The following is a 24,923-nucleotide window of genomic DNA, read 5'->3' as shown; positions in this document are numbered from 1 at the left end:
TTAATAATCCAACTGATTGAATCATAAGTGGTTTAATTTTCCAAAACATCGGCTCACAAGTCATTCGTTCATAAATTGGATGTTTTTGGTTCTCAGTCATATACATTAAAGAGTGCCAAACTATAATACTGACTTTTAATAAATCATCTTTTATTTTGTTAATTCTTTAATATATATGGTTTCAGACATGAGCCCGAAAGAAACGTTCAAACTCTATTGTTCTACTTCAGAAAGTTTATTCTATGTATTCATTTATGTATTAATTTTACTGTATGTATGTGACAAAGTCAGTTTTTTTTTGTATATTTGGAGTTTTGGCAATCACAAATACATTGTCTAGTACAGTTGCCTTTCCCTTAGTGAATTCAGCCTCATTTTTAATGAGTGAAACTGCCTGCTGTGACGTAATTGTGAATCACTAGCATTGTGAGGTCATAGTGCTACCTGATCTAGTCTGATTTCTTGTAACGTCATGGTTGTGTAATATGTAGGTCAAACTCGGCACACTGTGATGCCCTTCTCTTGCTCCGGCGTTGCTTTCTCTCTTCAGCCTAACTCAATCAGTCAACCTTTGCATAACTAGCCTATAAGCAATCTGAAACAAAGCTGTTCAATGTAATAGGGTAGTTGTGCTCTTAATTCTTGCTAAAGTGTGTAACCTAAATCTGCTGTCAGTTTGGTTCCTCTCGTGACAGACTCCCCCCTCCCCTTACCCAACACTGAAAAACGTGACTGGGATTTATGGACTCATCTGGAAAGTATGTCTCTTAGGTAACTGGCCTTTTGGGTTACAGATTCCAGTCAATTCAGTGATAGGTGTTTTTTCAGGTCAATTATTTACTATTTGACCCATCTGGTAAATTCTGGCAAAGCTAATAAATAAAATACACTTGCCCTGGTAAATTGTCTGTGGGAATTATTTGTAGGGGGAAAAGACAGCATTGTACGTTAATGCCTTCTTCATTTATTAATTAATGCAAGTCTTACCTCAGTAATATTAATATATGTTTATAATGGAGATAATGAAGTTGATCAAATGTTATTAAAATGTTAGCCATATTATATTATATCATGTTATATTTTATGTATTATATTAAAATTTTTTCATTACATATTGCATCACTTTGCACTGCTGTACATTTTTTTAAATATGGTTTAAACATGTTTATCATGCTTTGTATATTAATATATCATATGTCGAATCCATACAGTGTAACTGTATTAAACTCATTCAGATGTTAGTTTAGCCATTACTTTCAAAAGTATTTAATCTTGTAAAGGACATTTCATTTGAACTCACGTTTGTGAGGACTATGAAGGCCATAAAGTTAAAGGAGAAGATTAGATCAAAAGTAGGTCAGCAGAACTGGGGTGTATTGCGATGCTTATGCAATTATGTTTTAACAACACTCTGATTGACCACTACCTGTCTATAGCTATAGCATATATTAGATGAAATGTGTTGCATGATGGGTTGATCCTGAGCTACAGGGAAGAGCTTTTCTACTAGGTATATCATTGCGTGAAATAGAGAGCTTTGAAAGTAACTGCACATTTGTTTCTGAGAAATATTATAGAAGTTTTAATGCATTATTTTTAAATGTGCAAGTAGACAAGTATAATTAAAAGCAAAATTATTCAGCAGAGAATTTAAGATGCAGTGTAGTGGGTCATTTTGTTGGGTGTTGGGTGCACTTTGTCATGGTCTTTGAAGTGGCTCCTGTGATTTGAATGGTGAGACTATTTTGAGAATGCGTTTTTATTAGACTGAATGGGAGAGTTCTTTTCAAGGTCTCATTCTCAAGGACCACTTTACAGACCTCTTTAAATCTTGGAAATAATAGTCAGGAATTATTGTTTTCCTATGAATCTTAAAATGTTCTGAATGTCATATCACAACTCTGTGTGTCAGTTTTACAGCTTGACTTGACTTCCTCTCCTGTCGAAGAGATGGTTTCCTGCTGCCTCCATGTCTAGACATTAAAAAATCTTGTGGGTTTTTTTTTTTGATCATGCTATTTAGATGTTAAGCATTTATCTTGCTTGTTTTTCAGCGGAACTATTAAGATATGTGTGTCTTGTGAAAAGTTTGTGCATTTTGATAAAATGGAATAGTTATTGTTTTATTTGTTGCTGTTATTTTTATTTTGGCATTACTGGTGCTTCACATCCTTGGTCATTCACATGTTTGTAGAACAATTTCTTCTCCTTATTATTATTATTATTATTATTATTATTATTTATTATTATTCATGTAAATGGGCCAGATGACTGGTAAGCTTTAAGATTTGCGTGAAGCAGTGCCAGCATCGAGCTCAAAGAATTTATCATTCGCTTATTCAGTTTATTACAAACCCACATCAAAATGATTTCTAAATAAGGAGTAAAAGCAATAATAAAAACTTTTAAAATTCAAAAGTCTATGCAAGTATTGCTTATAAGTGATAAGTAAACGAAGACCGTTTGTTGCATGAGACTGAAACTTACATGATCCATTAGCAATTTGAAAGACACTTTGTCAAGAAGAATTATGCTTTTAACTACATTGTTATTTTTTATCACTTTTATTTTTAAATTTTTATAAAAATCAAGAGCCACTAGTATTTAATTAATTAACGCTAATTAAGTCATTTTTTTTCTTTAAAGTGCCACTATTATGCCATTTTTAAGATTCCTAATATTGTTTTGGGAGTCTCCTAATATGTTTAGATGCATGCAAGGTCAAAAAACGCTTTCGTTTTCTCAGAATATGCATTTAATATCACCTCATTTTCCAACAATTCTCAAACAATTAGTTCGAAGCAGTTCTAAGATTCAATCTGTCTAAACCCATCCTTTCTGTGAGCCTACTCTGCTCTGATTGGTCAGATGAACCAGTCTGTTGTGATTGGTCTACTGTGTAAAGCACATTTCAGAAACGATACGCCCATTGCCATAGTTCCGTATTTTGAACCCTAGACAGAAAATATAAACCTCTATTATTTATCATACTTGCAGGTTGTGATCCAGCGGAGCCAGCTGGGCCAAATAAACTGTGTACTGAATCATCTTTCAAGAGCAAGCGTTTTGTGAATCCTGCGTTGAACTCTTTAAGATTAGAGAAGCAGTCGTCAGTAAAATGATGGGAACACAAGAAAGATTGGGGTTGTACTGCTGTGGTACAGTGGAAAAAATTCATTTTAACCACTGATTCTTTACACCCTCATCTTTCGGAAGTGAAAATAAAGCAAATTCACTTTCACAGCATAGGAAACAGCATCTTCTCTACATAATGTTAACCACACAAACAAGAAACTGTTTTAGGGAGGGTCAAGTTGTTCACCGCCGTCCAACGTAGAACATAGGCAGGCATTATGCAAATGTGTTACCCAGTGACATGTAGCCATCACAGAAGTGGGATTCGAATTACTGATGATGACTCATTTAGGCTGTTCAGGGTCGATTCTTTCTTTTGGGAGACAATTTTATTTATCGTGCACTTTCGGCTTTACAACTTTGCAGACTGTTTACATTCACATGCAGCTACATTATACACTGCATGAAAGTTAAATGGCATAATAGGGGCATTTTAAATAGGGGAGTTATAAGTTTATAGCTTATGTTTGTAGTGGTTATAGCCATGAATTAATTGCCTAATTATCAAAATAATTAAGTGTTCTTTTAAAGCAGTCAGTTGATAAATTGCCAGCTGTTGAGGCAAGGCACTTTTGTAATTTGTTGGAAAAATTAGGTCACTTCTAAACTGAGTACTTTTTTTTTTTTTTCTTTACTGATTTGTCATGTCTAGGGATTCTCACATTTTAGACAAATTACTTGAGCAATTCAGTCTAAAACTGAACTGCAAAATAGAACATATCATGAAATTGAGTCATTTTCACTACATTAATATGGAAAAGTCTGAAAATTAACATTATTGCTGTGTTGCTTTTGTCGTACAGAAAATCCACCATTCAATGCCAAGATGCTTCAACCGGATTCATTTGTGGTTTTAAACAACCTAGACATTAATTGACATTCATGCTTTAGTAAAAGGAAAGTACCAGTGTTTTATTTAACTGTGGGAAGAATGAACATGTTTTTTCATCTGAATCATCAATCATTTGATGTGAAATTTGAATAAGGCACAATACCATTGCCAGATGCACACTTTATCAGCAACCATAGCTTTTTCTTTTTTGAGCTTAAACCAATAGTGTAGGTGCCGACATAATGCAGGGCTCGCAAAATCGCTAGCTCGACGTCCCGGGGCTATTGTGTTTTCCAGTCGGGCTACCGAAATGTATCACTGCCCTGCCCGACGGGCTATCTTGAATAGTGATATAAAATCCCTTCCTTAATTTGCGTTGTTCACTCGCTTGTAGGGGTAAAACGGATCATAGTTTATCATTTACACGTGTTTCTAAGTCTTACCAATTTAAACAATCAAGCGTAATAAAAGTTACGCCTTCTTTCTTTGCGTGAACATTTGGGCGGCGTTATGCAAATCTTCCCAGATAGTGACGTAGATATGTGGGGGCGTGTTAGAACGAGCCGTTTTAGGTAGGTGTGGCTGACTCTTAACTTTTATAAAGAATATCTCTTTGGATTTGAGACTTTAGTCTTTGCAACTTTACAGATCTTCTTTATGCACCAAGAGCTTGTAACACTTCAAAGAGAAAGGAAAAATTGAAATCGCATCATATGACCCCTTTAAACCATTCATGCGCATGAAGAATTCAGTTCGGTGCTTGCGGGCACACGCTCAAAGCGCGCACATACAGAGCGGCGTTTCAGGATTGGAACACAGAATTGATTCCTCTTTCGCTTGAACGGACACATACACGCAAAATTATCTCAAAATAACTATCTCGGCAAGTATTTTAATGTCTTAAATGAACATAAACAGTGGAGAAAGAAATCGCATGTGCATCATTATATTGAATCCGTGCATTCGATCTTAAAGGGGCAGCAGCCTATAAATACCTGCAGTTTAAGCGCCACCTGCTGTCAGAGAGTGACATTCAGCCCGTCTGCTGTTTTTGTTTCGTTCAGATTTTTTATGTAGTACTGTATCACAAAGCTAAAGTCAGACCATTTTGTTTTTGTTTCAAATTTCAAAATTTTACAATCTAAATAACATGTATGCAGCATCTTTGTTTGGATCGTGATTAAAATACACAGGCAAAACCTTAGTTTACTTGCATGGAGAAATTACTTTTATTTGTATTTATTTGATTTGGGATTTGTTTTCAAATTTCAAGTTAGTATATTGTTTGACATTTTCAATTTCACAGAGTAATGTGCAGCCTTTTGGTCTGAGAAATAACAAAAGGACACCTTTTTTTAAAATCGGTCTTAAATCTCATTTTGTTAAAAAAGAAATTGTGAGAAAATTGTATTGTGAAATCAGTATCGTGAATCATATCACATCGTGAGTTGAGTGAATCGTTACATCCCTATATGCTACTAGTTTTTGCTGTGGTATCGAATTAGTAAATTGTTCTTTAAATAATAAGTGTTACTTAAATAATGAAGAACCATATTTTTTTTGCTCATCTGAAAAATGATCCGATCTGTGACTCAAAATGTGATATGATAATGTAATATAATCCGAACCGTGAGATTTGTGATCCGTTGCACCCCTACTCTCTTGACTGGTTATTTGAAGAAAAAATACAATATCTTTTATTCGGGCTAGTTAAATTCATTTTGGGGCTACCAAAATCTGAAGAATGCCTGCCCGAAGGGCTACCAGGGATTTTGAAATTTTGCGAGCCCTGTAATGTATTATATATTAATTGTCTTTTTGGAATAATTGATTGTGATTGGTCAATCACACAATATTTTTGTATGATGAGTGCCAAACTTATTGTTTGTAACAAATAAGTTCAGCTGAAATCAATATTTGATGTCTGTTTATTTACTCAATATTTCACTTATTATATATTTGTTTTTGTAAGTAGCCATTTAATAATTAGAATAATCTGCAGTCAGCCAGTCATTATTGCAAAAATAAACCCATTCAGGCTGAAACCAGACCCTCTGCTTTGTGTTGACGTCCTGATCACCCTGTTGTTGTTTAGTGATTGAATGATTGTACGCCATCTCTTGCTTAAGATTTTGTCACAGATGATAAAATGCTTATTTTAAAATAAGTTACAGCAGCTGAGGCGATGTAACTGCTATCGTGATGCCCCATCTTGAAGATTAGAGAACTGATAGCATGGTGTTATGGGCTGTTTAAGGTCAGGCCGCATATCACAAATCATTCTCTACTCGCAAACCTTATATATGCCTTGGTGACATATTTAAAGAATAGAATTTGCTAGAGCATGCAATACATCACAGAAAACTGGTCTTATAAGTTTACAGGACATAAGAACTTGTGACATCAACAGTAGTTACAATTAAACCCTGTGGTTACCTGTTTGTCCAATATTTAGCTTAACAATGAGAAGTAAAATACTACCAAGGTGTGGTGCCAAAAGTGTGCAAAAGCTAAATTCAGTGAAGTGGAATCTCTGACCTACTTTCACACACTTTTGTCACATTTCTTGCACAACGTTTGACATAAATTGAGTTTGGACATGTTTCTCGTGCAAGTAGTGCTCACATCGACTGTTTTTCCAAGTTATTTAGACAGATTATCTACTAGATTGAGGTGTTGCAATTGGTGGGTGTGTATTGCTTTTAATGACATTCAAAGAGTATAATTACACTTAAAATGCATTTGTTTTGAGAAAGAAGTAGGTAAGGTTAAGGTGTTGAGTGATGTTCTTTTTGAGGCTGAATACACTGAAAATAATTGTTCCATTCTTACGCATGCGTATGCATATTTATGTAGGCATTTGAATGATCCAGTTGTGACGTCCTGGAAAATGAATAGCGAGTCAGTGAAATGGCCTTTCTCTTATTCAAATGACTTTACGCAATCGTCATGAGCACTTGGCACCTGAATGCAGGTCAGTGAAGTCCAGGTACGTTAATATCAGGAGCCAGTGAAAGACGGGGCTCTTCGCTGTTGGGTGCGGCCTTCCTATCGGCCTCATAAAACCAAATAATCCCGCCGCAGATCTTCACTCCAGCACACAGGATTAAAAATCAGGTTGTTGCCGATCTGTTAACGACTATTTAGGTCATTGGGCCTGCAGAGCACTGTTAAATATAGGAGCCAGGGCACAAGCTGTGTTTGGCCTGGCCCGTTCCATTGTCACCTGAACCTGATGGTACTGTAACAACACACACAGTGTGCAAGCACGTGTACTAGGGTTGTGCAGATAAACGGTATCGTGTATCGCCTGTGGCTGATGCCTTTGACGATAGCAAGACTATTATTATTATCAGGCTAGTTCTAATTAATAATTAATATTAGGGCTTATTTGTTCCACATGTCTTTTTCAGCGTTTTTACAGTGTTGCGCGTTATAACCAATCACACACGATTCCATTGAATCGTTTATGAATGCAATGGCTAATCAGAGGCGTTCAGATTAGTCATCGCTGAAACACCGGAGCAGTGTTGCCAGATTTGCGGTTTTCCCACGGAATTGGGCTACTTCTGTTGCCGCGGGTTGAAACTACCCCCAATAACCTGATATTTAACCCCTGGAATTTAATCAGATGAACCCCGCCAAAAACGTGTATTTTACCCCCGGAACTCAATTTGTACCTTTGTGCATACGGACATCTGACTGCTAAGTAGAGATTGTGTTTTTCAGCAATAGTGTGCACCCTTCATTTACAGAGAAAGACGGTCAGGGAAAAATCTGTAGATGGAAAAATCTCCATACAAGTTCTTTGTGCATTTTTCTTTTTTTCTGCTTGTTACTTTGCAGTTTTTGTTAGAAAATGTTTATTTACTATTTATTCAGGTTTTTTAAATTATCTAATATTTTGATACTTAATTTCCATGATGTAAATATTCTTAACAATTAAAAGTTTGTTGTCATTTGGAAGTGTGTAGGCCTTCTTGCATTATTATGCTGTTACATTATGATTATATATTCAGTGGCATAAAATGGTCTTTAGAATGACAATAATATCGCTTATCGCAATTATATTGCACAACAAAATGTTGTTATCGTGACAGGCCTATTGTCATGTCTACGGATTCTCACATTGTAGACAAATTTCTTAAGCAACTCTAAGTCTAAAACTGAACTGAAAAATAGAGCACACCATGCAACTGAGTAATTTTCACTACATTAATATGGAAAAGTCTGAAAAAAATGAACATAATTGCCTTGCATTGAACATTATTGTGGCATTATTGCAGTGTTTTGCTTTCGTCATACAGAAAATCCACCATCCAATGCCATAATGCTTCAACCGGCTTGATTTGTGGTTTTAAACAACCTAGACAATAAGTAGACATTAGTAATTGACGTTCACGCTTTAGTGAATGTAACGCACCAATGTTTTATTTAACTGTGGGAAGAATTAACATGGTTTTTCATCTGAATCATCAATCATTTGCTGTTAAATTTCTAATAAGGCACTATACCATTTGTCAGTTGCACATGTTATCAGCAAGCTTAGCATATAGCATAAGTGCGGACATAATAAGTGTATTATATTATGCGAAATATTAGTTATAGATTGTTATTGGTCAGTTACCCAATATTGTTGTATAATGAGTGCCAAACTAATTGACTGTTGTCATCTGTTCTTAACAAATCATTTTTAGCTGAAATCAGTATTTGATGTCTGTTTATTTAATCAATATTTCGTTAATTTATTATTTAGTTGTTTTGGTAAGTAGCCATTTAATAAGTGGAATAATCTACAGTCAGCCAGTCATTATTAAAAAATAAACCCATTCAGGTTGAAACCAGACCCTCTGCTTTGTCGAAGTCCTGATGACCCTGTTGTTGTTTAGTGACTGAATGATTGTAAGCTAGCTCTTACTTAAGCTTTTGAGTCACAAATGAGTAAATATTTATTTTATAAGTTACAGCAGATCCTTCTTCCCACACATCAATAGAGCTGACTTATTGAGGGAATTTGCAAGAGCATTCAATACATCACAGAAAACCAGTCTTCTAAGTTTACAGGACATAAAAACTTGTGACGTCAACATAGTTATAATTAAACCCTGTGGTTACCTGTTTGTCCAACATTTAGCTTAACAGTTAATTTAATACTCAACAGTGAGACATAAAATACTACCAAGGTGTGGTGCCAAAAGTGTGCAAAAGCTAAATTCAGTGAAGTGGAATCTCTGACCTACTTTCACACACTTTTGTCACATTTCTTGCACAACGTTTGACATAAATTGAGTTTGGACATGTTTCTCGTGCAAGTAGTGCTCACATCGACTGTTTTTCCAAGTTATTTAGACAGATTATCTACTAGATTGAGGTGTTGCAATTGGTGGGTGTGTATTGCTTTTAATGACATTCAAAGAGTATAATTACACTTAAAATGCATTTGTTTTGAGAAAGAAGTAGGTAAGGTTAAGGTGTTGAGTGATGTTCTTTTTGAGGCTGAATACACTGAAAATAATTGTTCCATTCTTACGCATGCGTATGCATATTTATGTAGGCATTTGAATGATCCAGTTGTGACGTCCTGGAAAATGAATAGCGAGTCAGTGAAATGGCCTTTCTCTTATTCAAATGACTTTACGCAATCGTCATGAGCACTTGGCACCTGAATGCAGGTCAGTGAAGTCCAGGTACGTTAATATCAGGAGCCAGTGAAAGACGGGGCTCTTCGCTGTTGGGTGCGGCCTTCCTATCGGCCTCATAAAACCAAATAATCCCGCCGCAGATCTTCACTCCAGCACACAGGATTAAAAATCAGGTTGTTGCCGATCTGTTAACGACTATTTAGGTCATTGGGCCTGCAGAGCACTGTTAAATATAGGAGCCAGGGCACAAGCTGTGTTTGGCCTGGCCCGTTCCATTGTCACCTGAACCTGATGGTACTGTAACAACACACACAGTGTGCAAGCACGTGTACTAGGGTTGTGCAGATAAACGGTATCGTGTATCGCCTGTGGCTGATGCCTTTGACGATAGCAAGACTATTATTATTATCAGGCTAGTTTTATTATCTAATTAATATTAGGGCTTATTTGTTCCACATGTCTTTTTCAGCGTTTTTACAGTGTTGCGCGTTATAACCAATCACACACGATTCCATTGAATCGTTTATGAATGCAATGGCTAATCAGAGGCGTTCAGATTAGTCATCGCTGAAACACCGGAGCAGTGTTGCCAGATTTGCGGTTTTCCCACGGAATTGGGCTACTTCTGTTGCCGCGGGTTGAAACTACCCCCAATAACCTGATATTTAACCCCTGGAATTTAATCAGATGAACCCCGCCAAAAACGTGTATTTTACCCCCGGAACTCAATTTGTACTGGTGGAGAAATGTACTGGTTTGTTGTGAAAACATGGCAACCCTGCTCGTTGTTCCGTGCGCGCACTCACTGACTGAATTGTGCTCTCTCGAATTCTCTCATTATAAACAACAAAGTGCAGATGTACGTGCGATGTAAGTATAATAGATTTATTCATCATAGAGCGTAGATAGCTTCACTGATTATAACGGGAGTGTTTTTTTTAAGTGCATAAACTCACGGTCGACTGAAATCAGTGATGATTTTCTTTGATAATTGTAAATGTTGTTTGCTAGTTTTCTGTAGCTGCTGTTTGAAAAACCGAGGAAATGTAAGCATTATAATTAGTAACTTACAATGTTTCTATTAAATTGTTAAATACAAATTCAGTAATATTAAAAATATTTTATGACATGACATCCATATGCTGCTTGACTAATGTGTAGTTAAGAGATTACACTAACATACATTAGGCTGCTTTTAGTCTTACCCGGGAGTTGGTTCACTATCACTAAAGTTAGGATATCGCCCAATACTAACGTGTGTACACATGGCAGTCTGAGGAGGATGTGCAGATGCAGTTCAGGGCCTGATGAGGTGTCTGTTGACCTTGGAGGCTTAAAGCAACAGGTGAAGCAGGCGCTAAAACAGACTGCACAGTTAAAGCCTCTTCATGAATAGTTGCTCTGCTTGCAGGGAGTTTGTGAATGGATTATGGTGGTTAATGGCAACGACAGATGGCAAATACAGCTCCATTACGACTCTGCCAGGTGTCAGGTAGAGCTGCACAGTTCAGAAAATCATATTGCAGTTCAAATCACAATATTTGTTGAAATAACTGCAATATGATTTTCTGAACTGTGCAGCTCTACCTGACATACTCTATTGTATGATGAACAACTCTCATGTGAAGTGTGAAGTTTTTTTTTTCATTCACTTTTTGCAGTTTTAAATTTAGCATGGACTAATTGTTATTTCAATAATAATAATAACAATTATATATTTTTTACTTTTTCAATGTTATTTTTATTGGTCACACTTTATTTTAGGGTCCAATTCGCACTATTAACTAACTATATTAACTACTACTTTTGCCTCAGTAAATTCCTAATTTGCTGCTTATTAATAGTTAGTAAGGTTGTTGTTAAAGGAACACTCCACTATTTTTGAAAATAGGCTAATTTTCCAACTCCCCTAGAGTTAAACAGTTGAGTTTTACCGTTTTCGAATCCATTCAGCCGATCTCCGGGTCTGGCGGTAGCACTTTTAGCTGTAGCTTAGCATAGATCATTGAATCTGATTAGACCGTTAACATCTCGCTCAAAAATGACCAAAGAGTTTCTATATTTTTCCTATTTAAAACTTGACTCTTCTGTAGTTACATCGTGTACTAAGAAAATGAAAAGTTGCGATTTTCTAGGCCGATATGGCTAGGAACTATACTCTCATTCCGGCGTAATAATCAAGGAACTTTGCTGCCGTACCATGGGTGCAGCAGGCGCAATGATATTACGCTAGATATTACCCGGAGATCGGCTGAATGGATTAGAAAACGGTAAAACTCAACTGTTTAACTCTAGGGGAGTTGGAAAATGAGCCTATTTTCAAAAATAGTGGAGTGTTCCTTTAAGTTTAGGTATGGATAGGATTAAGGGATCTAAAATATGGTCATGCAGTATAAGGCGTTAATGTGTGCTTTATAAGTACTAATAAACAGACAATATGCTAGTAATATTCATGCTGAATAGTGAGAATCTGTCCTTAAAATACCAATTAAAACCTTATTATTATTATTTTTTATTATTATTATTGTTGAAGTAATAATAATATTGTGTGAAGTTTTTTTTTTAATTGATTTTATATTTTTGAATTCACAATGTATTCGTATTGTAGCTTGACTTCTGCATACTAGTTGTTGTTATTTTCAATAATAATAATAATAATGCTAAAAATGAAAAAAATATTTCCATTAAATAAATTATTACTGATTAAACTTATTATTATATTATTATTATTATTATTGTTGATATAATTATAATTTTTTTTTGCATTCACATTGTAGCTTTACTTCAGCATGGACTAATTGCTGGTATTTCAATAAAAATAATAATTTAATCGATAATAATGACATTTTCATTTTGTGAAATTAATTTTTCATTTCTGTTGTTGTTGTTATTGTCACCATTATTGCAATTTACCACACAATAGTGACATTTTAATAAAAATTTCTTTACATTCTGCCCAGTTAAACCCTTGAGTTGTTATTTTGATGGAAAATGGGAGATTCTGTTTGCAGTTTTGGAGTTTCTGTATTCTTTTTGATTCTTATGAAGCACTTTGTGTTCCCAATGCATTTTATAAGTGAACCACGTATGGGACTCATGCCACCTGCTAGATTTTTTGTGTGGAGCCTTTACCCTTTCACTTTGAATATATTTAAGTTCCACACTTCTGTATTTTAATAATCACACGAGGGCATTTTGATTTTATTTTGATTAATAGAAACCAAAACTGAAATTGAATTGACCATTTTTCTTCCATCAAAGTCCTTTGCTTTCATTTGCAACAATAACTATAAATGCTGTTCAGTGATTTTTGCCAAAACTCAAAAGCTGTTTTAACTCAACGGATGCATGATCTTAGTGTTTAACAGTGCTGTTTTGTCCTTAATAATGGAGGCTGGATATTATGTAAATAGATACACTGCTATAAAGGCTTCTTTTAAAGCTTTGTTTGTAAAGGAAGCCGAAGACCATATATTTAAATTAAGTCACGTATTCCTCCTTGTCTGAATAGGCCTATAGATGTGCATGAAGGAAAGAGTGATGCAAGTTCTTACGAATGTGAAGTAGGTTGTCTGTATTGTGCTCATGGTCGCCCAGCCTCAATGTGGCCAGTAGTTCTCGGTAAACCTTCCTTTCTAAGAACCATGTGTAAACTGGGTTTCTGGGTTTTAAGATTGCACTTTTAAGACGACTTTCACAAGATAAGAAATGTCCTGTTTATTATCACCACACAGACAAAAAGTATCACTCTGAATTCACACAAAAATCCTTTGATCGTTTGTCCGCCGATTACAGATGGTCTGATTCTTTAGATGTCTGTTATGAAATCTATTTCACAGTGCCCTGGTTCCAATATGTAGCACGTAGTTGTGTTCTGGCACGTTTCTTTTTGTCACTTTACTATAATAAATCCCTCCCACCATTGGCAGGAGACGCATTGGAGGAAGAACCCCAGGGCGTCTCTGTGTCTCTGTCTGGTTTGATGACCCCCACCTCAGCCGCCGGTATGGCCTCAGGCATAGAGCTGCCCAGGAAACGGAAAGGCAGCATGGACAACCCGTGAGTATATTTATATATTTACATATTTACATTCGTCTCTAGAGACTGGTGGTTTGACAAAAATATGACAGTAACTGTATATATATATATATATATATATTACTATATTGTTATTTTTGTTGTAAGAATAAATTCAAGATTGAATGGTTTATATATTAAACAACAGTGTGGTAATGCCTTTTTGTAAATAATCTAATTATTTATATACTTGAATCTTATGTTAAAGAATAAAAAACAATTTTTAAAAATAATTATTCAAAGAAATTAAAAATAATTACATTTATTTGTTCAAAAGTGTTTTTGTGTGTGCGTGTTAAATTAACTGTTATTTGCCAAAGACAAGAATGTTAAATTATTCAAAAGTTGTTGTACAGCCGTATTATTTGCCTGTCTGTGCCGCTTTTTGATTTTTGCAATACTCCATGTTTCTTTGTGATTAAAGTAAATTCCTTCCCACATAAATGTCTATACATGCTACATATCCTCATACCACCCAGCCCTAGTGTCTTGAAAAAGTATGTGCGTGGGTTTGAGAGTGTAGCGCATTAATGTTTGATATTGGGATTTTATAGATGATTTGTATGACTAATATCCTCTTGTTTGGCCTGTAGGCCCATGTCCTGCTTTTCTGAATGAGTCGAGATGCGTTGGGAAGGGAAGTGCGTGGTCTGTGTTTAACGTCCTCTTAGAATCATGGCAGCATTTCATGAGTCACTTTAATCATCTCACCACTTTGTTTCCAGGGAAACAAAATCTGCATCAAATCTAGAGGAGGATATGGAGGACGATCAGAGAAGGTACTGAGCCCATTACGATACTCAATATGGCTCTCCTTATATTTATTACTTTTAACACCTGTATGTATTTTATTATTATGTTTTCTTAGATCGGAAGGAGTTGACCAGCACTTAAAAATTAAGTGTGTCAGGTACTTATTGACACTAAATGTAATTTACATTTATTTTTATTTAGTTAAATTTGAAGTTTCCATTGTCATTGAGACTCAAACACAAAAAAAAAACTGTTGTTAAGTGACGTTATATTTCAGCTCAGTGGAGTTCAGTGGTATTTACAATGTAAATTTCATCTTGTAGAGAACCTCACAGTCAGATTGAGAAACGACGGCGAGATAAGATGAATAACTTGATTGACGAGTTGGCAGCGATGATACCCACCTGTAACCCCATGTCCCGCAAGCTTGACAAACTCACTGTGTTACGAATGGCTGTCCAGCACCTCAAATCACTCAAAGGTACCTAGACACCTCTCAAATGCCTTTACAATTAGCTTTTTGTGTAGCCTAGCACGCACAAAGACTAATATTGAACTTGAAAATGTATTTTTCTTCAGGAATACCTAATTACATCAAAACAAACAGTGATGAATGTTCTTGAATGTATGTGAGGTAATGGAGTGCCTGTTTTTCAGGAGCAAGCAGCTCATTTGCAGAAACCAATTACAAACTTCCGTTCCTCCCAGACGATGAGCTCAAACACCTTGTCCTAAGGGTAAATCCTATAATTTATAGAACTGTGTCTTAAAGCTATTTGTAACATAGCAGAATAAATATCACAGCAAATTATTGATGATGTGGGTAGAAGAGGCTCCAAAAATAGCTAGTGTTTAAACAGGGCAGTTTGACTGTTTGCGATTGTGAAATTACAACATCAACCCTAAATGATCTCTCTCTATCTCTTGTCCAGGCTGCTGATGGATTTCTCTTTGTGGTTGGCTGTGACCGTGGAAAAATAGTCTTTGTATCAGAATCGGTTTCAAAAATCCTGAACTACAGTCGGGTAGGACAGTTTGACTATAAAAAAATAAACACCGAGAATGTTTTATATTAAGTGCTATAATTATGAACAGAAGTACACTACCAGACAAGAGGATTAGTCTCAGATACTGATTCTTTACAATGTGGAGGACAGCAATAATAGAATCATAGTAAAGTCATCATGACTTAAAAAGCAAGTGTGCTACTTATATAGTGACTCACTCTCGCTCTATGTATAAAATATAAAATGTTAAAATTTTTGCACCTTTCAGGAATTCTTGAGATTACGCATGTTATTTTCCAAAATTGAACTGTTCTTCAATTTTGGAAACACGATGTTGTCTACAAAACTAAAGTCAAGCCTTTAAGCATAATATTTCCGGTTAATAGTAGGTTTTATGATGAGATCACAAGAAACATAAATCAGTCTAGGATGTCCAAACATTTTACTGTTCATGTATTTTGAAGTATTTTAAGGGCTGTTTTAAAAACAGCATTTTTTTTTTTCGTGGTGAAAAAAAGATTAGGTTTATGATGTGACTTGTTAGCAAAAACGTATTAGTTAAATTATGACTCGTTTTAATGTTTTTCTCCCCAGACGGAGTTAATTGGACAGAGCCTGTTTGATTATGTTCATCCAAAGGACATTGGTAAAGTGAAGGAACAGCTGTCTGCCTCTGAACTCTACCCGCGGGAGCGCCTCATCGACGCCAAAAGTAAACATACTTAGACCGTAATAAACGGTTGTTCTCTGTGTTAAGTTTGTGTGCGTGTTTCCAGAATGCTTTTCTGAAGTGCTTATACAGTTGAATGTCTTGCGTACACATTGTACTCAATCTGTTTAATAAATGTACAGTTCAAATGTTTGGGGTTTGTACGATTTTTGTTTTTGAAAGAAGTCTCTTATGATCACCAAGGCTGCATTTATTTGATCAAAAATAAAGTAAAAACAGTAATATTCCTATAATATTATTACTATTTAAAATTACTTCTTTCTATTTTAATATATTTTAAAAATGTAATTTATTCCTGTGATGCAAAGCTGAATTTTCAGCAGCCATTACTCCAGTCAGTGTCACTTGATTCTGCAGAAATCATTCTAATATGCTGATTTGGTGTTCAAATAACGTTTATTATTATGAACAATGTTGAAAACAGTGTTTCTGCTTAATATTTCTGTGGAAACCGTGATACATTTTTGAGTAATATAATGTTCAAAAGAACAGAATTTGAAATGGAAATCTTTCGTAACATTATAAATGTCTTAACTGTCACATTTGATCAATTTAATGTCTTTAATATAAAATCTTACCAACCTCAGACTTTTTTTTTGTTTTTTTTCTTTATTCATTCGTAGTTGATTATTTACTCTCCCACACGTTTCAAAACTATTTCCTGGCACAAATCACAATAAAAGTAGTCCAGGTTTTCCAAAACCGTAGGATTGCTTTGGGTAAAAAATTTGGAACAACATGAAGGTGAGTAAATAACAAAAATTTGCGTTTTTGGGAAAACCATTCCTTCAACCAGTCTGACTCTCTCGGTGTTTATGTGCAGCGGGATTGCAGGTGCAGACTGAGCTCCCCGTCGGAGCAGCTCGGCTTTGCTCTGGGGCCCGGCGCTCATTCTTCTGCCGAATGAAGTACAACAAAGTTACCATCAAACAGGAGAAGGTCTTTCAGGCTGGGGCCTCAAAAAAGAACGGTCAGTAACATTACAGTCAGGATACATCAGGAGCTCATCCTGTTTTTACAGTGAAGTTGCTAAAGATGGTTCTCCAATTCTAATGATGACATTAAGTGAATCAGAAGAGCCTAGTGTTCATGCAATCAAATCCACTGTGATGAAACCCATTACTGAAATCTGTTACGATTGCTCTGTAACAAAAAAGAGAAAGAAAATAGAAGTTAAATAAAGGTTCTATTTCCTTGGCTTCAGACTGGCAATGTCTCTGTTCTTGCTGAGAACCAAAGGTCCAAGATTCATTTGTGACGTGTTGATGCCGTGGTCTGCATATTTACTTCATTACACAATCATCTCTTCTTCTTTCTTCTCGCCACATGCAGTGGTGTAAGCACGGCTTGTGGGATTTCATTCCAACAGCTTTATTCCTACAAAGTTGTTGGATAGTGACTTCACTTTGGAAAGTGTTTTGCTGTGCTGTCTGGACTTGGACAGCATTGACGTTTCTGTTCTTGGTGAGCATGGCCTTTTCCAAACTGACCAGAGCAGTTAGTTGTTCAGGCAACCCTGTAAAGCCATGCATTGATTTCTATGCATTGAACATGCATTATAAGCTAGTTTTTCAAAATTACAGTAAGTTCAACATGTTGAGCAAAAGCTTATATTCAAGCTTTGCTACATATCACATTTGGCACAATTTGTGAGATGCTTGTCACAGCCCGTTTTTAGATTAAATCAAGCAAATCGAAAAAGGAATGAAACGTGCACCTTTGTGTTCCTCGTTAACAGCATATGGTGGAACATTTGGCTCGCAGCTCACCTGTAAAGTGACTCTGTTTTGATTGACTGTCCCAACAGAGTCACAGCGGTACTGCACTGTGCACTGCACGGGCTACATGCGCACCTGGCCCACGCACCAGCTAGGCACGGAGGGGGAGGCTGAGGCGGATAAAGAGAGCTCCCATTTCAGCTGCCTTGTAGCAGTGGGCCGCACGCACCCCCACACCCTCCCGCAGGCCAACGGAGAGATCAAGGTCAAGCCCACCGAATTTGTCACCCGCTGCGCCATGGATGGCAAATTCACATTTGTGGATCAACGGTAAGTTGACTTTTTTTTGGGGGGAATAACTAAATGTGAATTTTTGTTACTGACAATTTTTTGTGCATAATCATAGTCATTTATGCAAACTAGCTCCACAGTATGTAATTACCCACATAACTTTCCCTCTTCCAGTACCATTCAGTAGTAAGTTGACTGTACATGGACACTTCATTCTCACTAGAGGGCGACATGCGTTTCCTTTTCAAAACTTGTATTTAGTTTACCGCTTGTTAAGGGGGACAACGTTTAGGTATTTGTTGTTCAGATAATAGTTAACTAACTATTTGTCAATATTAACTATCTGTTGGGGAGTAATTAACTTTAAAAAGGATTGCTTTAGTAGTCTATATAAATTACATATATTAATTTATATTTGATACAATTATTTTTAAGTAATTATTATATACAATATTTGATAAAAAAATAATATATAAAAAATAATAAATATATAAAACTTGTGTTAGTTTACCAATTGTTAAAGGGAGAGAGTTGTATTTAGTTATTTGTTATAGAGATAATAGTTAATTTTGTGGAATAACTAACAGTATTTTTAAGTAAACTATACAAGTTATATGAACTTGGTTACATAAAATTATAAGTATAAAAATTATACAAATAATTTTATATAATTATTATTTAAAAACTCATTTTTTAAGCTTTATTAACGGCTCAAATTAGATATTGTTTGATGATAATGTAGATCTTTAAATAATTTCTGATGTTCCAAATATAAGGACTGTTTTTTGTAAAAAAAACACTCTTGACATCTGCCATTGGTCAGGCATGCAGATTTGCCACAAACTCTTACCACTGGTTTAGCCGATGCTGTCATGTCAGGATAGCCTAGATCAGTGATGGGCAAACTTGGCCCTTCCAGGCCACTTTCCTGCAGAGATTTGTGACGTGACATGTGGCCAAGTATGTTCTTGTGATTAGGGTTAGGCTAAACTCTGCAGGAAAGTGGCCTGGAAGGGCCAAGTTTGCCCACCCCTGGCCTAGATGCTCAAATAAAAAGAGTAATGTTTTGATGGTGTAAACACTGTGGCACTTTCTCTGGGAAATCAACTTACCGATCGATTACTTAAAGTTGTCTCAAAAAGATTATTCTCTTCTCCTTTTTTAGTTTCATAGTGAGAAATGTGATTTTAAATGCTGCTTTCTATTTATATTGTGCATACAGAGCCACCACCATTCTGGGTTACTTACCCCAGGAGCTGCTAGGCACATCCTGCTATGAATACTTCCATCTGGATGACCTGCCTCATTTGGCAGATAGACACCAAAAAGGTACAGTGCATCCAGGTTCTTACTATAAGGAACACTGGGGCTCTAAACAGATTGTGCTGAAAGTAGTTTCCAAGAAACTGGGCAGATTGCCCGAGACATTTGTACAAAGGACACGAGTAGCCAAATCCTCATCATCCATCATTAATCATTAGTCTTGCTTCTAAAGAACATTAGCACAGCTTTCAATGGCAGATACACAAGGCCAGTGCCTCAAGAGAGTTATACTGGATTACATGCACATACAAATAAATGTGACAATTAATACCTTTTCTGAGTTTCACATGGAAAACTCTTTGTTTACTCATTCCAATCCTGTATAAGTTTCTTTGTATTGTGGAAAAATGATAAGAAGAAAAGTACTACTATTCCATTGACTACTCTTCCATCTAATGATAGTGAATTAGGGTCTGTCAAGCTCTTAAAATAAAGCACACAAGTCATATTGACTGCTTTTATTATCCTTTGGTCATTTTGGAGCTTGACAGCCTGGATCCCCATTTACTTTCATTAGATGCAAATCAGTACATTCAACAACAATTCTGTATTCTGTCACAAATAAAAAGCAATATGGCATTGGAATGACTGGTTTTGTGAGTGAATGACAAGAAAATGTATTCCTTAATTATTTCATTTTGATCACCTCTTTTCACAGTGCTGAGAAGTAAAGAGAAGATTGAGACAAACTGCTATAAGTTTAAAACGAAATATGGCTCCTTCGTCACCTTACAAAGTCAGTGGTTTAGTTTTATAAATCCCTGGACCAAAGAAATAGAATACATAGTGTCAACCAACACAGTTATATCGTAAGTACCAGCATTTCATCTTATTTTTCTACCAGGCCAGTTTTCCTATTACTGCATATCAATGTCATGATTCAACCTGTCGCACCCAAATTCTGTGATCAGTGAGAGAGATTATTTCTCGACTCTTTTTCCGCCTGACTCAGCGGTAAAAGTAATCCAGGTGGATCAGGGGATAAAGCCGAGCAGCCTAGCAGTTCCAAGGCCTCGGAGGGTGAGTATTGAGATCTATGAATGTTATAAATACAGTATGTTTTGTTCCTAGGCGTGTACCTATAATTTGCATATTGCATTGTGAAACCATATATAAAGGAAAAGACAGAACACATTGTTCAGTGTAGCAAATGTATGAATGCAAGTCCAGCCTTCCAGTTAATAAGTTTTTGTTTGATATGGATGCATGACCTTTTATTTTGTTTTTGTTGTTGTTGTTTTTTTTTGGTTTGGTGGTTTTAGTTTGGTATGTTTTCTTTTGTTTTGTTTGTTTTTTGTGCATTAGCTGGAACCACCTGAATTTTCTTAAAATCGGTAAAATATGCAAAATTCATGTTATCACTGTCAGATTTTACTATTGATTAGAAATGTATTATGAAGCATAATATTGACAACAGTTTTGGAGATTTTCAATAGCAATAGGATTACGTAGGCACTGTATGCCTTTTGCTTACATAAAAGCTCACTCAGAGGACTTTACCAAGGTGGCTGCAGAGTCCACTTGCTAAGGACATCAACAAAAAGACATAATTTTCCCCCCCTGTGTTAAGCAAGCTCTCTGTTGTCAAAAATTCTAAATATATCCAACTCTTTTAAGTAAATTTGTATGTTTTGTATTGTAGATGATGCCAAGAAGTCCCAACAAGTTCCAATCATCCCAGGGATCTCCAGTGCATCAGGCATGATTTACGCTGGGTGCATAGGGACCCAAATTGCTAATGAGATAATGGACTATAATAGGTAAACCAATTATGTTGCTTCCTTTCTGTTATTATATTTGGTGTAATTTACAGTGAAGTATTACAAGTGAAGAAAATTTAAGGAATTTAAATTTAGGATGGGTTAACTTGTCATCCAACAAACGACTAGTTAATTAGTGATGTTTTTTTCAATTAGATGATTTGTTTTTTCCTTTCAAATATTACTTTTGATATTGTTAGCAGCACTGTTTTATCCTACTCTGCTTTAGCTGTCAGACAGTTTGCATGGCCAAAGCTTCTTGGAAACATTGTGTTAATTAGTTGATTTTGAAAATATGTAGTTCTGCACATCCCTAAAGGAAAGATCTTTGAATTCTGATGCCATGCTGTTTTCTTAAGGATGAACTCCTCACCATCCAGCGGCAATACAAGTCCATTCAGTTTACCGCAGGACAAGTCTTCACTGGCCCTTGCGCAGGCCAGCAGCAACGTGAGTCTGTCAAACAACTGTGTCTGTGTGTTTAGAAATTAGTTTATTAGTTTTATGGTTTCTTGCGTTCTAACAGTACTCCTCATGCTTTAAGGTGCCAAATGGGGAAGCAACAGATGTGGAGATGACTGGCAAATCAAGCTCAGAGGAGGAAGCGAGGGGTGGGGCCTTCACAGCAGGAGAAAATCTGATGGGTAGATGTCACAGCATTATATTACATTGGCCATGTGATACTAAGATGCTAAAGCTCGTCAAGATGATGTCTGGGTCTTTCCCTGGAAAAAAAGTTTTGTATATTAAAAATTAAGCCTGCTTTTGGAACATTTAAGACTTTTTGCATTGTGACATTATTTTGGTGACAATTCTTGTCCAAACATTTTTTCCATTGTGTAAACTTTTTATACTTTTATTTTACTTTTTTATAATTTTCATAATACAGAAATATATGGGTTACAATTATGAGAATCATGCTCATGTTCCATGAAGATATTTTGTAAATTTCCTACTGTAAATATCTTAAAACTTTAATTAGTAATATGCATTGCTAAGAACTTCATTTGTAGTACTTTAAAGGCGATTTTCTCAATATTTTGATTTTTTTGCACCCTCAGATTCCAGATTTTCAAATGTATAAATCTCAATTGACCCTTATGACTGGTTTTGTGCTCCAGGGTCACATATACTTAATTTAATTAGTAAATGATGATAAATATTTAAAGGCAGATATAATGCTATTTTTCTTAAAGTAAATTCATATTTATTCAACTAAAATCTGTAATTTTTCTTATATTAAATGTAAATGTTTTGTCCTTTTTTATTTTATTTAATTTTTCAAATATGGTACTTTTTCGTTCATTCTCTGCCTCTCTTCCTGCCCTTCAGAGGGGAGCTCTCAGTTGGATCTGGAGGGGGTTCCTGGTTTGGGTGCTCTGAGCACTGACGAGGCAGCCATGGCAGTCATTATGAGCTTACTGGAAACAGATGCCAACCTGGGTGAGGCCGTGGATTTTGACGATATGCACTGGTCTCTGTGAACATGCTCCAATTTTTTTTATTTTTTTTTTTTTAAGACCCATCTTATCTGGAGCTTTTTAAAATGAATCATCCGTTCATTTTCACGGGGGCCGCAAGCCTTTGACAATTCTCTGACTTATGTTTTTAATTTATTAGTGTTTTTTTAATGCGTTTGGACACGCTGCATGGCAGGTTATCTGATGGCTGCCCTTGGTGAAGGAGAACCGAAGGGGATGGGCGTCTCTCTTAGTACCTTAAGCTGAGTACCTTAAGCAACAGGACCAGGTTTTATGTGGTCTGGTGTGCATTTCTTCATCTCAGCTCTGAGGTCACGTCTGCCCATTGGCATGGATCAGAACAGAGAGACGTTCTTGGCCTGTTTTGCCATGTTGAGAAACACATGCCTCAGCCAAGCCATAAGGCAAGAACCCAAATAGTCCACTGTGATCCAGTGGCATAAGGATTTCAAAACTATTTCCTTAGTCAATCAACACTTGAACTGATGCTTTGAGGCAAAACTGGACTGAATTTATTTTTTATAAAAACGTCATGGGATTCCTTTGGCAAGGGAAGCCTGGTAGTTATTTTACCCTTTTAGAGCAGAAATCGTCTCAAATTCAATGTTTTTTGATGAACAAGTGGAACAACAGGGAGGGGTATTGGTAAGTGCTTGTGGTCATTTGTCAAACAGAACTACTTGAAAAGACTGTGGAAAAATCAGAAATTAGAGGATCACCGTTAGGCCTGACATTTGTTTTTTCCTCTCTAGTCTACAAACCTGTGTGTGAATGTGTACTTTTCCTTCAGACCTTCGCCTGTCCTGCCAGGGCTATGCTTCTCTTGAAACAGGGCCGTCACTAAGATTTACAAGGCCTGGGACAGCATTTTTACTGATGGGGCCCATTGAGTAAGCTGTATTATAGAGGACCTGGGACAATGTTGTTGCCCCCTTAGGTAGATGTATTAGATCTGCTGTTCTGAAAGATTTTCTGGATGGAGATCAGCAACAGGTATAATGGGGATTGGAAACTAATAAGGGCAGGGTCTCTCAGGGAACAATTCATGGAAACCCCTTCTCAAAATCCTTTAGCGGATCAGCAAAGTACCACTTTTTAGACACTCGAGTTAAGGTGGTGTTTAAGACTTATACATTGTTCAGGGCTTCATTCTTTCATTAGTTCTTCTTGTTCAGTTATGTGCAAAGAGGTATAACATGCTTAGGTGATCAACATTTAGAGGGTGATTATTGTTTAAACTGTATTTTGGAATTATATCCCATAATTTTAAGTATGGGAATAATTTAATCTCTACTCAACTTCAAAGTACTAACAAAATCACTTTTTATAGAGTAAAACAACAACAGAGTAATAGGGAGATGTATTTTCACATTCTTCCTGCTTCAAGAAGGTATTTAATACAAATCCAACATGAAGTCACTTTTGAAGATATAATGCACCCTAAAATGAACAGTCTGTTTATCATTTACTCACCCTCATGTCTTTCCAAACCTGTATGATTCTCTTTCATGGAACACACAAATGGAGATGTTTAAAAGAATGTTCACTGTTCTTTTCCGTGTAATGAAAGTCAATGGTGACCATATGGGCTTTCAAGCATCAGTAAGGACTAAAAAGCACCATAGACGTAGTTCATAAAATTTGTGTGCTATATTGCAAGTCCAACTCCCCCTTCATAGATCTCCCATTTAATTTACTCAATTTTCTCGGTTTCAGTGTTGCATTTACCTTAAGGCTGGAATACACTACTAATAGATTTTGCCCAGATTTTTACCCTGATTTACAGTTTCGAGGAGTCTACGCTATTTGCTGAAAGTCAGAGCCAGCCTGCAGATTTAGTAGATTCACATGAAATCACGTGTTGTTTGATACAGATTTAGATTTTCTAGCATCAGGATATGATTCCATGCATTTGGAAGATATCGAACATTTTGAGCCGATTTTAGAGCACATTGTTTTCATTTGTCATCTCTCTCATTGCAATGAGGCAGGTTTTCTTCATGAGTTTGTTGTGTTCAGAATGACTATGAAGTCTGGTAGTGAGCAATCTTCAGTCATTCAGTGTATATGATGTCCAGTTTTTTCTATAACCATTTACAAAGTTTGCAAGTGTATGATGCCTGGTGATTTAAAATCTGATTTTAAAAGTCATGTAGTGCATTCCAGTCATAAGG

At 36.0% G+C, this 24,923-nt stretch overlaps 1 protein-coding gene across 1 annotated transcript; it reads left to right on the top strand.

The window, feature by feature from the left end:
• The first annotated feature begins 13,539 nt into the window (after positions 1–13,539).
• On the top strand, positions 13,540–24,923 carry LOC107672227 (aryl hydrocarbon receptor nuclear translocator-like protein 2). Its single transcript, XM_016465321.1, has 17 exons — positions 13,540–13,668; positions 14,412–14,465; positions 14,555–14,596; positions 14,763–14,920; positions 15,097–15,176; positions 15,372–15,464; positions 16,041–16,158; positions 17,000–17,146; positions 17,984–18,224; positions 19,408–19,514; positions 20,167–20,317; positions 20,461–20,528; positions 21,151–21,268; positions 21,628–21,718; positions 21,813–21,912; positions 22,601–22,711; positions 22,925–24,923. The coding sequence occupies exons 1-17, from the start codon at positions 13,592–13,594 to the stop codon at positions 22,993–22,995; spliced, it is 1,827 nt and encodes a 608-aa protein (XP_016320807.1). The 5' UTR covers positions 13,540–13,591; the 3' UTR covers positions 22,996–24,923.

Source organism: Sinocyclocheilus anshuiensis, unplaced genomic scaffold (genome assembly GCF_001515605.1).
Source record: "Sinocyclocheilus anshuiensis isolate Anshui unplaced genomic scaffold, SAMN03320099.WGS_v1.1 scaffold997, whole genome shotgun sequence".
In the NCBI taxonomy this organism is placed as follows: Eukaryota; Metazoa; Chordata; class Actinopteri; order Cypriniformes; family Cyprinidae; genus Sinocyclocheilus; species Sinocyclocheilus anshuiensis.
This window is presented reverse-complemented; position numbering and strand designations above follow the sequence as displayed.